The following is a 15239-nucleotide window of genomic DNA, read 5'->3' as shown; positions in this document are numbered from 1 at the left end:
GTTATTCAAACATACACCTCTGTTATGATGAATATGTTTTCAATTTCTGAGTTTAAAGTAATTTTTTTATTTGTGTCTGGGGATTAAAATAAAAACGTCATGTGGTGTCAACTCTCATTAAAAGTTGAAAATCCTGAAAAAGAAATGTTGGTATATGTAGTTTGGAATAATGTTTTATTATAATTTTTTTCAACAAAAAAATAAGCAGTGAAACATTTTTGTTAAAAATACTAATCAGATTTTTTTTTCTTTCTTTTTTTCTTTTTGTTTTTTTTTATGAAATGGCTAATTTTGTTCATGTCAAATGGAGTAACCCTAAGAAAACTTGCTATTTTTGACTCAAAAAGTTATTATATTTGTGAAAAAAAATAAAATAAAAAAATAAAAAAAAAATAATATTTTTCTTCATTAAATTTAACTTGAAATAATATGTTCAAAAACTTTTTGAAATTAAAGACTAGGCTGTTTCAAGAACTTGATACGCGTTTTTTTTTTTTTTTTTTTTTTTTTATCACCTCGGACAACCTTTTTATTTTTTCATTGACCCTTTAACAACTTAAAGCTAAAGTATGTAAATTCTGCCCCACTAGCGCCACCAAATGGAATTGCAAAAATAAACATAGCTTTCAAAACTGTTTTAACACTGAAAAAGTTACACATTTAATCTTTTATTTCGGTCTGTTCCTCACACAAAGCTATCGTATGACTTCAGAAGACTTAAATTATAGTGCACAAGTCATGTGGACCACTTTTTTTTTATACCTTTATGGTGCTTTTCTTTTTATGGTCTTTTTTTGATGCTTGAAAGCTCCAGTCCCAGTACATTACATTTTATTTCCTTTTGTGTTCCACAGAAGGAAGAACTTTGTATGGGTTTGGAATGACATGAGGGTGAGTGAATTATAAAATAATGTTCCTTTATGAGAGAACTATCCTTTTAACGTCAGCTGATTATCCACAATCAGACACATTGCGGGACCATTATTTTCATGTGCAAGCTTTGATTAATTCATATGAAAAAGCATCTGTGAAAGGAGAATGGGGAGGATGGCTACAGTAATTTCCCGTGTCTTTCAGACTTTGTTCCGAGGGCCTGTTCATCCCTCTCCGTCACTGACAATGTCAGACTCAGTCTGCTGTAATTCATCATTCATATCGACTTACAGTACTTCTCAGAGGACACAAACTGCAGGCAAAGCAGGAACAAATCCAGCAGATGTGAATTCCTGAATTCGTAAATAGACAGGGAACCTCAAAATAACGTAATTGTATGCACCCTACACCTCACATTTTAATTAAAAATTAAAGCAAATGAGCTGCCTGAATATGTTGCTATAGTTTTTATAAATGTATTGTTTACAACACACACACACACACACACACAAAATACATACATACATACATACATACATATATACATACATATATACATACATATATACATACATATATATATATATATATATATATATATATATATATATATATATATATATATATATATACATATATATATATATATATATATATATATATATATATATATATATATATGTATGTATGTATATTTTTACATATTGAATGGTTTTTGTTACAAAATGTAAATGCATAAATCTTAAAAATTGGCTAAATATTTAGATAAAATTATTAGATTATTATTATATTTAGAAAAAATAATTTAAAACAAAATTAAATATATATATATAAATATATATATTTTGTTAAAGATTACTCAATTTAATTTGATAGATTTTTGTTATGAAACTGAACTGCATAAATAAAAAGGCACATTTACTTCATGTCAAATGAAGTAACCCTAAGAAAACTTCTTGATATTCGTGACTCAAAAACCCCCAAAAAGTTTTTATAAACTGCATGCACACTCAAAAAATATTTTAGCCAATTTGTAAGAATTTGGGTTAGGGTTAGGTAATTCCATAAAATTGTGTAATTAAAAAACAAAATAATAATACTAATAATAAAACTTAAGATATTTCTTTATTTCTTTCTTTATTTTTTCTCAATTTCTCAATTTAATTTGATGGATTTTTTATGACATTAAAATGTGTGAATCTTAAAAAAAAAATTTTTTTCTTTCTTTTTTTGAATGCATGTGAATCCTGTGAGAATTTTTCTAACAAATTTATATTGGTTCATGCTATGAAAATTTGAGCTTTAGAGATGGGCCTACTTCACCTAATTAATGTTAGTAGTATAACAGTAAGGCTATGTTCAGAAAAGCATACAATGCATACTGTTTTTTGTAGTATGCAGTATGTGCAAGCTTCACAGTATGCACATTTTCAAACATTTCCTATTTTCTTTAAGCTTGGTACACCTCGGTAACCTACTACATTTGCCAAAAAAGTGTCAGAGTTCAGAATTACTACCATACTACCGTACTACTCTTACTATATCTGCCATTGACAGATATGGCAGAAGTAGTATGAGTAGTATGTGTAGTATGCAAATCCGAACTCAATGACAGTGTCTTAGCCATTCCATTTCCAATTTAACAACTGAACCGGAAGCTTTATTAGGCTTACTGTTATTTTTAACATCTCAGTGACTCATTATGTGATCAGACATTTTGTATAATATTAACTGGTAAATTATACAAATATATAATTTTAAATGAATATAAATTACATGAATAAAATATATTAATTTAAAATGAATATTTTATTATAAATAACAAATTTACATTATTATAATGTCATTTTTTTATTTATATAAAATAAATATATAACAAATATATTAAGCAATATAACACGAGCAAGAGTGAACAATCTGCATAATAAGAGTAGTTACATTCTGTAAACATTGAGAACGTTGCAAAAAAATAAATAAAAATAAATAAACAATATAATTATAAGAATTACAATTATGAGTGGTTATACATCTTATAATTAATTGTACAACTTCTTATAATTATACGAGGTTATAAAGTTATAAGAGGTTATACATAAACACTATTCATTGACTTTTTTTTATTTATTTTTTTTTATTCTATTTATATCATTATTACCAAATACAGATGTAACATAAGAGTCAAAATAAAACAAATAAGAGTGGGGGGAATGTATTCTTGCCTATAAATTTACATTTATAAATGAATTTTTTTCAAAAAAATAATAAGCAAATTGACAATGTATTCAATCTGTGATTTTTGTTGTAGTAATAAAAATAATATCAAAGGCGTTTGAAATATTCTTTCTGGTACAAAAATCCGACGCCACGCCCGCCGTTCGTATGACGGATGACGTAATCACGTCGTTTCACTTTTAACCAATCAGCGCATTTTCGGTCTGTGCGTGCGGAAGTGTGCCTGAAGCCGGTCGATCGGTGTGTCCATCGCGTGAGTAACTATAATCATACATTTGACAAGATTATGATGACTAACATTCATAAATGCTTTTCGTTGTCAATGAAGATTGATTAAAATAAAGAAACTGTCGACTTGAGTTTCATCGCACGACCTTGTCGATGTTATGTAGCTGACGTCGGTTAATTATTAACGGATAAATGATTTTTCAGTAATTTCCCGGAATGAATGACGTCACGGGTTTTTCCAATATGTTATCAAAATGGCATAATAATGTCCTGCGTCTTATTTTGTAATAGCAGAAGCCGGGTAATGCCTGTCAACATCGCCTTTTTTCTTTATTTTAAGAGTTGAATCAGGTGCGTAGTTTTCAGGGGGTAACACCCCCGCCCCCAAAAATCAAAACAAGCAAGTACAACCTCCCCATAATTTATACCATGATCAATGGACACATGTAGATGCTTAACATTGCAGCCCCCCCTAATATTCAAGCCAAATCTACGCCGTTGAGTTGAATATGAATAATATGGCATAGAAATACAAAATAAACCCAGTTTTGTATATTCATGTGATCTTCGTGAATTATTAATGATGTGAATAATTAATTATCTTCACTGTGAAACAGAATCATGCTGCTGTGGATCCTGTCTGGGTCTCTGGTTCTGTTCGGCAGTGTTGATGTCTGGTACTTCCTGCGAGGCTCGTGGATGGTCATCAAGTCCTGGTTTCAGGGTCCGATTCGAGATGTTCTGGCAGAGCAGATCGTTCACGGACGGGTTCTCCTGCACGATCTGGACTACATGTGCCACATGAATAACGCCCGCTATCTGCGCGAGTGCGACTTTGCCCGCTTTGCGCACTGCACCCGGAACGGGCTCTTCTTGGCCGCCCGAGCGCTCAACGCCACGATGGTGGTCGGAGCCTCGACCATCCGCTACAGGCGCTCTCTGGCGCTCGGCGAGGCTTTTGAGTTGCGAACCCGCATCGTGTGCTGGGATGAAAAGTCCTTCTACCTGGAGCAGAGATTCGTGTCCAAATCAGACGGGTTCATCTCTGCCGTGATGCTGTGCCGACAGAACGTCATTCGCAGCTCTCCAGAGAAGATCTTGGATTTCCTTTGCAAGAGAAGGGTATAGATTTGCATTATTCTTCCAAGAAGGAATCCACACAAAAGTTCCAAAAAGTACTATGGTACTACCATGGTTTTTGGATATACAGTATACTATGGTAACATTATAGTATTCTTTAGAGAACCTTAGAGCACTATGTATAGTGCAATGGTAAATTACTGTGTTAATCATTCAGTACCTTGAATGAAGGTGTGCACAGGTGTTAATGCTCTAACAAAAAATTATCATGGTAATACCATGGTGTTCTTTGAAGTACCTTGGGACACCATGTACCGTAACTACCATGGTACTACAAGAATGTGGCAATCATTTAGTGTCTAACATGAAGGGATTCACAGGTATTGCTGCACTAAGAAATGTAGGCTACCATGCTTCTACCCTTTTTACTATGCTAAAACTATGTTTTCACATTTATCATGGCAGTATAGTTTGTTTGGACATGTACCATGGTAATACCATGTTTTGTATATGTATAGTACCACGGTTATACCGTGGTTTTGACATGAATCATGGCAGAATCATGGTTTGTTTTGACGTACTGTGGTAATACCATGTTTTTTACATGTACTATGGCAATACCATGTTTTTGGACAATTACAGTGGCAATACTGTGTTTTTTGATGTATCATGGCAGTATCATGTTCTTATATATATATATACACCGATCAACCACAACATTAAAACCACCCGGTTATATTGCGTAGGTCCCACTCGTGCTGCCAAAACAGCGCCAACCCACATCTCAGAATAGCATTCTGAGATGATATTCTTCTCACCACAATTGTACAGAGTGGTTATCTGAGTTACCGTACACTTTGTCAGTTTGAAGCAGTCTAGCCATTCTCTGATGCCCTATCTCATCAACAAGGCATTTCCTTCTGCAGAACTGCCGCTCAGTGGATGTTTTTTGTTTTTGGCACCATTCGGAGTAAATTCTAGAGACTGTTGTGCATGAAAATCCCAGGAGATCAGCAGTTACAGAAATACTCAAACGAGCCCATCTGGCACCAACAATCATGCCACGGTCCAAATCACTGAGATCATATTTTTTTCCCCATTCTGATGGTTGATGTGAGCATTAACTGAAGCTCCTGACCCGAATCTGAATGATTTTATGCACTGCACTGCTGCCACATGATTGGCTGATTAGATAATCACATGGATAATTGTTGGTGCCAGATGGGCTGGTTTGAGTATTTCTGTAACTGCTGATGTCCTGGGATTTTCACACACAACAGTCTCTAGAATTTACTCTGAATGTTCCATGGTAATACAATGTTTTTTGACATGTACCTTGGTAATACCATTTTATTTATTTTTTTACATTTAGATTTAGTCATTTAGCAGACGCTTTTATCCAAAGCAACTTACAAATGAAGAACATAAGCAATTCGTCATACAAAAATCAACAATATCTTCAGTATTGCTCTGCCAAGGTCTCATAGTGGCTGGAGTAGTAAAGATGCTAGTCAGAAGAAAGGGAGAGACATTTATATACAGTATATATATAGAGAGAGAGAGAGTGCAATTAATGTGGATTGGTTAAGTGCTCACGGAACAAATGTGTTTTCAGGTGTTTCTTGAATGCTGAGATGGTTTCAGCAGATCGTGTGAAGGTTGGAAGTTCATTCCACCACAGAAAAACAAAGAGAGTGTATGATCGTGAAATGGACTTTGTGCCTCTTTGTGATGGGACCACCAGGCGCCGCTCATTATGTGACCGCAGAGAGCGAGTTGGGACATAGACCTGAAGGAGTGAATTGAAGTAAGAGGGTGCGGTTCCATTGGCTGTCCTGAAGGCCAAAGTCAAAGCCTTGAATTCGATGCGGGCAGCTACTGGCAGCCAGTGGAGTGAAATCAAGAGTGGGGTGAAGTGAGCCCTCTTTGGCTGATTGAAGAACAGACGCGCTGCAGCGTTCTGGGACATCTGCAGTGGCTTAATTGTGCTAGCTGGGAGGCTGGCCAACAGGCCATTACAGTAGTCCAGTCTTGAAATGACCAGAGCTTGGATCAGGAGCTGTGTAGCATATTCAGACAGGAAAGGTCTGATTTTCTTGATGTTGTAAAGCACGAACCTGCAAGACTGGGCGGTTGATGAGATGTTGGCAGTGAAGTTAAGCTGATCATCCATTTTCACATGTTTTTACATGTACCATGGCAATGCCATGTTTTTGGACATGTGCCATGGCAGTACCATGTTTTCAGATATGTTTTATGGCAGTATCATGTTTTTTGTTTTGTTTGTTTTTCGGACATGTATAATTGCAGTATCATGTTTGTTTTGGACATGCACCATGGTAATACCATGTTTTTGAATATGTGCCATGGTAATACCGTATTGTTTTACATGTATCATGGCAATATCATGACTTTTTGGACATGTACCATGGTAATAAAATGGTATTCTTTGAAGTGCAATGTAAATTCTATGGTGCATGGTAATCGATAGTAATCATTCAGTACCATGGTAGCCTATATACTGTAGGTTTATTTGTCACTTACACATCATTACAGAGGTAGTTAAATGTGCTTTCTGTACAGTCCCAAACAGTGCAATAAACTGTTCGCAATAATCTAAAAAACAAAAACAAATGTATTTTCAAAAATGAAAATTCTCTCATCATTTACTCACCCTCATGCCATCCCTGATGTGTATACTTTCTTTCTTCAGCAGAACACAAATGAAGATTTTTAGAAGAATTTTTCAGCTTTTTTGGTCTATACAATGCAAGTGAATGGGTGCCAACATTTTGAAGCTCCAAAAATCACATAAATCAGCATAAAAATAGACCATAAGACTCCAGTGGTTCAATCCATGTCTTCAGAAGTGATATGATAGGTGCGGATGAGAAACAGATCACTTTCACATTCTTCTTGTGTTTTTGCTGATTCATATTCTTCATGCATATCACCCTCCACTGGGCAGGTAGAAGAATTTCAAGCATAAAAGGACTTAAATATTTATCTGTTTCTCACCTACACCTATCATATTTCTTCAGAAGACATGGATTAAACCACTGGAGTCATATGGATTACTTTTATGCTGCATTTTTGTGCTTCAAAGTTCTGGTCACTATTCAAATGCCTCTGTATGGACCTACAGAGCTGAAATATTCTTCTTAAAATCATAATTTGTATTTTGCAGAAGAACAAGTCATACACATCTGGGATGGCATGAGGGTGAGTAAATGATGAGAGAATTTAAATTTTCGGGTGAACTATCCTTTAAATAAACAAGAGAGTATCAAAGTATTAGGTTATTTCCATCTTATACCAATCACTGTACCCTGGAACCGCCACTTCACAATATTTCTTTGTAAGGGTGCAATAGATGTTCCTACCTAACAAACATATTTCTTATATGTTTGTCTGTTTTAGGTGGAGTGCCCTGACATCCCAGAGGACCTGCAGCATTGGATTAGATTCATCTCTGCCAGTAGTCAGGCATTGAGAGCAGAGAGTGGACTCGAGGAGAAGACCAAATGATAATTTTAAAGACACTTACCTTATGGTAAGCCTTCCTTGTGCATGTAAGTTTTCCCATGAGGCTCACCTTAAATTATGTAACTTATCTTTAAAGGGTCAGTTTTGAAATTGCAAAAGGGACCGCTGATCCAGAACCTGTGGCTGTTGCTAGCACCAGCACATTGGATCATTCTTATATCTGTTCATCCATTTACTATACTGTACCATACCTGCCCTTCCTAAAGAGTTTGTGTTAGTTTTAAGCAGGCCCGCATGGAAGCTGCTTTAAAATCATTCCACAGTTTTTCCTCCAACATCGGTGTAGAAAATGCTAGTTATCAGATTCCGTCTGGGCCTGTCTGTAAGTATAGAAACATGATTGTTGTGATGCTGATAAAACACAAAGCACGCACCTCTTTGTTGAAGTACAGAAAATGAATGAACGCATGAACGAATGTTTAAGGCTGACAAAAACTTGACTTGCTCCCATGACCAAATACGCACATGAACGTTATCCTTAACTTGAAAGTCATTTTGAATGAATTTGCACTGAGTGTTTTTTTTTAGTTCTGAGCAGTGAATTTTATCATATCACTTATTTAACGTCTTCACAGATTTTTTTGTGCTGTATTCATTGGCTTTATTATTTATTCCAATTTAAAACAAACAAATATTTATTATTATTAATGAGAAGGGAATGTGTATTTATTCAATTAAGATATTTTTCAAAGATTTGCATTGTATTATTAAAGCATCTGTTTGTAAAGTTAATTTATCTAAAGGAATTGAAGCATCTGAAAAGAAGACTTGCATTATGAAATAAAATACTGCATTATAAATAAAATGTATGTATGTGTCTTAAGTTATTAAAGGTATTTTCCAGGATACATCCATATACAATATACCACATATAAATATAATTATCACAGTAGTGAAACTAGTCTTTTGTGCAGAAGGAATGTGATGGGTAAGAGCAGCACTATTGCCATCTAGTGTCAAAAGACTGTCATAATCGACTATTATTCTTACAGTTTTTAATAAATGCTTACATGCTTTTCTCAAAACTGGGTACACTTTTCCAAAAACGCTTCACATAGTCAGCACAAAAGCCATCTTTATGGAATACAATTCGGGTAATTTTTCATTGCTTTGCACAACGAGCATTCAATGACCACATTCTGCAAAATTCATGAAATCATGAATTTTGAAAACAATTACTTACTGTCAGAACTTATACATTTATGTTTAAGAGGACCGTAAACTGAACTGAATTAGATGGCAATGCGATTTATTTGTACGGTAATTTCATACTGCGGAATATTAAAGATATCAAAACAATAAAATGAAAAGCATTTTAGATCTACCGCAGCTGATTTCCCTTTTAGATGGAGACCTTTTCAGCACTTTTGCTTTATCTATTATGCTAATAACTATTCAAAAGGGTCAACCTCACTGTGTGATGATTTTGTTATGCAAATATGGCTGACAGGCATACAAAGAGATTCTTCCCCAGCTGTATATGCAAAAAAGGATGCAAAATACGGCATATAAGCATATTGCAATTTTTAAATATATTTATTTAATTCGTATAATGTACTTCAGTGGACCTGACACAATAAAGAGGGTTTGTTCATCATTTGTAAAGGAATTTTGGGTATATGATACGTCTTATAATGCTTTATGTTTAGTGTTTTTAAGGTCATTGGTTATGGATGACAAAGTGTTGATGCTTGAGAACATTTGTTTTGTTATGGTAGAATTGATCTGAGACATATGACATTAATTTTGATGGTTTTAGTCCGTAGTTGTTCTGCAAATGCAAGTTAGATGGGAACTGTTTGAAGATTTTTGAAAATGTGCAAATAAAACTTAAAGGGATATCTGGGTTCAATGCTAGTTAAGCTGGCATAATGGCATAATGTTGATTACCACAAAAATCATTTTGACACCCCTAATTTATAAGACAAAAATGTGGTTACAGTAAAGCACTTACAATGGGAGTGAATGGGGCTAGTCCATAAACATTAAAATACACACTGTTTCAAAAGTATAGCCACCAGATGTAAAAATTATTTGTGTTAACACGATTTAAGTGTGGTAAAAATGTTTAGGCTACTAACCTAATCTGTGTTAAGTTATATCGAATATTACAACTTAGTTGTTATGACACCGAATCCCTGTAACCCTGATACTGGATATAACTTTACACAGATTAGGTTACAAGGCATTTTTATCACACTAAAATCATGTTAACACGTATAATGTTTACATCTCGTGGCTATACTTTCGAAACAATGTTAATGGACTGGCCCCATTCACTTCAATTGTTTGTTTGTTTTTTATTAATAAACAAGGTAGGGAAAAGTTGAAATTTGTATTATTATTTTTATTGTTGTTGTAATCAAAATTATGCCACAAAGGCTGTCAATTGAGCTTAACTTGTATTGAACCCAGAATATTCCTTTAACAAAATTTTACAAATTTAAACAAAATTCGTGCTACCCTATATATATGTAGAGAATTAAATGAGATATGTTATAAACATGGAAATATTTTTTAATTAGGGTTAGACCATGTTTATAAAAAATAAATCATTTGGAAAAAAAAAAATTGGACAAAACATGAAAATACCTAATGAACATTCTTTATGCACCTTCATGTTGTGCCAATCAGTTTTGGGTGTAATCTGATTACAAAGTAAATTGGTACTGTAATCTAACTACATTTTATCCAAAAAGAAAAGTAATACATTACATTTTAAAATCTTGTAATCTAATTACAGTTACTGACTTTCAGTTAGTTTACTTTAAAGTGTATTACTTGGACTAAACATATTTCTAAATAATTTATGTAGAATACATTTAAATTCATGTGTGCATCTGTTTGTGTTTTTGTGTCAGCTGAAAGGCATGTATAAACAATATAATGTAGACTTTATTTTGAAGTCATAGAGTGTAAAATACTTTTGAAATGTTTAAGAAAGTAAATCAAAAGTAAAGTAATTAGTAATGTTATTACTTCTTCAATGTAGTAACCAGTAATCTAATTACACTTTTAGAGAAGTAATTCATAATGGATTACTATTTATTTAACTTACCCAACACTGGTGACAATATTCTGCTCAATATATTCTTAGATATCACTAGCTGGTTTTCAATCCACATTTTTATGCTTTTTGGGATATCGCATAAAAACTGCTGCAACACTAAGATGCGAGTAAAATCTCCAAAATGCGCATTAAAAAATTTGCTTGAGGTGGATAAATTTTTTATGAGATGAGAGGAATTGTGCATAAACTATGATGGAAACACATTTATCTAATAAACTCCTATTGAATTTATTAGGAATACAAGATGCACATCAAAAAAGACATATCATAATTGGACTAACCAGCGGCATCACATCTGAAATGTTGCTCTGGTCATCTTAAAATAACAGTGTCTAGAAAATCCAAAGCCTGCAAAGAGTTTTCAGACCAAATAATAAAAAATAAAAAAAACTTGAACTGGAGGATGAAGGAACACACACACACATAATGCTCCCAGAACTGTGTGACGCACTTTCGCTCCCAGACATGAGACACGTTCTTTGTAGTGTTTTGTCTGTGCTCTAAAGCGTGAATATTTTATTAATAAAAGAGTCACAGTGGCTACAATTTATCCAGAAGTGATGAGTTTGTTCTTTTGATTGTATGTAAAAGTGGCTTTATTCGCACATTGTTTTTGCGATATTATAGTTTTTCACATAAATTCAATTCGCTACTTGGATGGAAACATAGCGAATTTTTTGTATTTGGTTTAAATTAAATATCAGATGAATGTAAATAAACAGCAGGACTTGGCAAGCTTAAAGTAAAACCATATTTAAGGTTTACAAGGAATATATAATATACAAGGAATATTCTGAGGTCAATACAACTTAAGATCAATCGACAGCATTTGTGGCAAAATCTTGATTACCACAATATATATATATATATATATATATATATATATATATATATATATATATATATATATATATATATATATATATATATACTGAAATTATATAATCAGGTACTAGAACAAGTCCCAGTAATAAAATACCTGGGTATATGGTTGGAATCTAGATTAACATTTAGAATACATGCTAAGAATTGTAAAAAAGGCATAAATATATTAAAATGTTTGGCAGGAGTCGAATGGGGAGCTAGAAGAATATCATTAAGAAGAATATATTGTGCAGTAATAAGGTCATCACTGGACTATGGGAGTATAATTTATGGTTATGCATCAGCATCTATAATTAAAAAGATAGAATCAGTGCAGGCTCAAGCCCTAAGAATATGCTTTGGTGCTTTTAATTCGTCCCCAATTCCAGCCTTGCAGGTGGAAATGGGGGAAGTACCTTTATATCTTCATAGGCAAAAATTGTCAATGACGTATTGGATTAATTTAAAAGGACATAATGAGAATCATTTGGTTAAGAGGGTGTTGGAAGAATGTTGGGAGCCTGAAAATGAGATAATGGGAATTACAGAGTATGCAGTCAGCCCTTCTGCGGTAATACCAAATGTGCCACCATGGCTATATCCAATGCCAATAATTTATCTTCAGCTGCAAAATAAAATTAAGAACATATATAATAAATGTGTCTCTAAGGAGATTATTATCCAACAACACCTAGATCAGGGGTATGCTTCAGTGCTGCATATTTTTACTGATGGATCCAAAGATCCCCCTTCTGGTCACACAGCTGCAGCTATGTATATTCCCTAAATTCAGTATAGTATTAAGGAAACAACAACTGATCATAAATTAATTGCTATTCAGTTAGCCCATCAATGGGTTGAAGACGCTCAGCCTCCAAGTGTAGTATTATGCACAGACTCCTTCGCAGTGTTGACAAGCCTTGCAAGTGGACAAAATTCAGTAAGGTAGGACATTACCCATGAGATTCTTGCAAGTTTGTTAAGAATTCATAATATGCAGGTATTAATATCGTTTTTGTGGGTTCCAGCTCATGTGATACAATAACAATATGACGCCGAGGATGGCTGCTTCGGTGTGGAGCTCTCTATCATTTTTGTTACTTTTGATTGTTTGTCATGTTTTTTGTCACTCTCTCCCAATCAGTTTAACCAGGGGTGAACTGCTGAATATTCGGCAGAGCATACTTGATAACTTTTTGCCAGTGTTTGATTATTCAGATGTTTTATTAGACATCTTAGTTGGAGGCGCAGCGGTATTCTACAAGTGCCCTAAGACATGCAAGCGAGGGTAGTGCCGGAGCTTGTGAAGCTTTGTCAACTTGGCTTTTGGACTCCAGTGCTGAGTATTCATCTGGAAAATGTCCGCTCCCTCGCCAACAAAACGGACAAACTGCTAATGCTCACTCAAACAAATAAGGACTTTTCTAACTCCGCTGCTCTGTGTTTCACGGAAACCTGGCTGAATGAAGCCATCCCGGACAGTTGAAGATGATGTGTTGACCTAATTTAGAAGCACTCTTCATCAACTGTAAGCCTTTCTACTCGCCACGGGACTTTTCCTCATTTATTCTGGTGAGTGTGTACATCCCGCCACAAACATGCATGAACGCAGCGTTGCAACAGCTGGCTGATCACATCACAGACATGGAACAACAACACCCGGACTCTCTTATCATTATTCTGGGAGATTTTAATAAAGCTAACCTCAACCGTGAACTGCCAAAATGCAAACATCACATCACATACCCCAGCAGAGAAAGAAATATACTGAACCACTGCTACACCACTGTAAAGGATGCATATCGCTCTGTCTCACGTGCAGCTTTAGGACTCTCTGATCACTGTCTGGTTCATCTTCTCCCAACCTACAAGAAGAAACTAAAATCAGCTAAACCTGTAGTAAAGACTATAAAGTGATGGACCAATGAAGCAGAACTGGAACTACAAGCCTGCTTTGACTGCACTGATTGGATTGTTTTTGAAGCTGCAGTCACAGACCTGGACGAGCTCACAGATACTGTGACATCATACATCAGTGAGAATATGTGCATCCCTACTAGGACATTTTATCATTCAATAAGATAAACCATAGTTTACAGGAAAACTTGTCATGCCAGAGTGGATGCTTACAGAAGTGGGGATAAAATCTAGTACAACCAGGACAGAAACACACTGACTAAGAAAATCATAGTGGCTAAATAGTTTTCTGCCAACGATCCTGCATCTGTGTGGAAAGGCCTGAAAAGCATTACCAAGTATAAGACACCTCCCCCTCAATATATAGTGAATCAATAAATGGCTGATGAACTGAATGTGTTTTACTGCAGGTTTGAAAAGCCCAGTTACACCCCTCACCCGCTCTGATCTTCACTTCACACACACACACCAACACCTCCTGGAACCCCCTTCCTCGCCCCTCCTGCTACTCAACCTGCACCTATGGTCTGTGAGGAGGATGTGTGCCGGTCTTCTGGAAACAAAAGACTAGGAAAGCTTCAGGCCCAGACGATGTCTCACCTGCCTGTCTGAAAGTCTGCACTGACCAACTGGCCCCCATCTTCACACAGATCTTCAATAGATCACTGGAGCAGTGTGAAGTTCCCTGCTGCTTCAAATGCTCCACCATCATGCCGGTCCCCAAAAAAACCAAAATCACAGGATTTAATGACTACAGACCTGTCACCCCCATGTCTGTGGTCATGAAATCATTTGAGGGACTGGTTTTAGCCTACCTGAAGGACATCACTTGACCCCTGCTAGACCCCCTTCAGTTTGCTTACTGAGCAAACAGGTCTGTGGATGATGGCATCAACATGGGTCTGCATTATATCCTGCAAAACCTCGACAGACTTGGGACTTATGCAAGGATCCTATTTGTGGACTTCAGTTCAGCCTTCAATACCAATACCTACAATCTTCTCTCAGCCAAACTGGACCCAGCTCTCCGTGCCAACCACAATCTGTCAGAGGATCAGTAGCTTTCTGACAGATTGGCAGCAGCTAGTGAGACTGGGGAAAATCACATCCCGGACCCTCACTATTAGCACTGGTGCTCTTCAGGGATGCGTTCTCTCTCCATTGCTCTTCTCCCTGTACATTAATGACTGCACTGCAAAGGACCCCGCTGTCAAGCTCCTGAAATTTGCAGATGGTCATTGACCTCATCCACGACAGTAATGAGTCCGCATACAGACAGGAGGTTGAACAGCTTGCTGTCTGGTGCGGTCACAACAACCTTGAGCTGAACACGCTCAAAACAGTGGAGATGATAGTGGACTTCAGGAGAAATCTCCCTGCATACCCCCCTCCCACCACCATCCTGAACAGCACTGTGGCAGCAGTGGTG

General features: G+C 35.6%; 1 protein-coding gene across 2 annotated transcripts; it reads left to right on the top strand.

Moving 5' to 3' along the window:
• Positions 1 to 3099: 3099 nt before the first annotated feature.
• On the top strand, positions 3100 to 8745 carry LOC127441651 (protein THEM6-like). Of its 2 annotated transcripts, none has more exons than XM_051699279.1 (3): positions 3100 to 3358; positions 3951 to 4455; positions 7834 to 8745. In XM_051699279.1, the coding sequence occupies exons 2-3, from the start codon at positions 3955 to 3957 to the stop codon at positions 7939 to 7941; spliced, it is 609 nt and encodes a 202-aa protein (XP_051555239.1). In that variant the 5' UTR covers positions 3100 to 3358; positions 3951 to 3954; the 3' UTR covers positions 7942 to 8745. The 2 variants fall into 2 exon arrangements, with proteins under 2 accessions (XP_051555239.1, XP_051555240.1); XM_051699280.1 differs by lacking the exon at positions 3100 to 3358 and adding an exon at positions 3405 to 3684.
• The last annotated feature ends 6494 nt before the right edge of the window (positions 8746 to 15239 follow it).

This window comes from Myxocyprinus asiaticus, chromosome 5, assembly GCF_019703515.2.
Source record: "Myxocyprinus asiaticus isolate MX2 ecotype Aquarium Trade chromosome 5, UBuf_Myxa_2, whole genome shotgun sequence".
NCBI classification, from domain to species: domain Eukaryota; kingdom Metazoa; phylum Chordata; class Actinopteri; order Cypriniformes; family Catostomidae; genus Myxocyprinus; species Myxocyprinus asiaticus.
The sequence above is the reverse complement of the archived record's forward strand: the minus strand, read 5'-3'. Positions and strand labels throughout refer to the sequence as shown.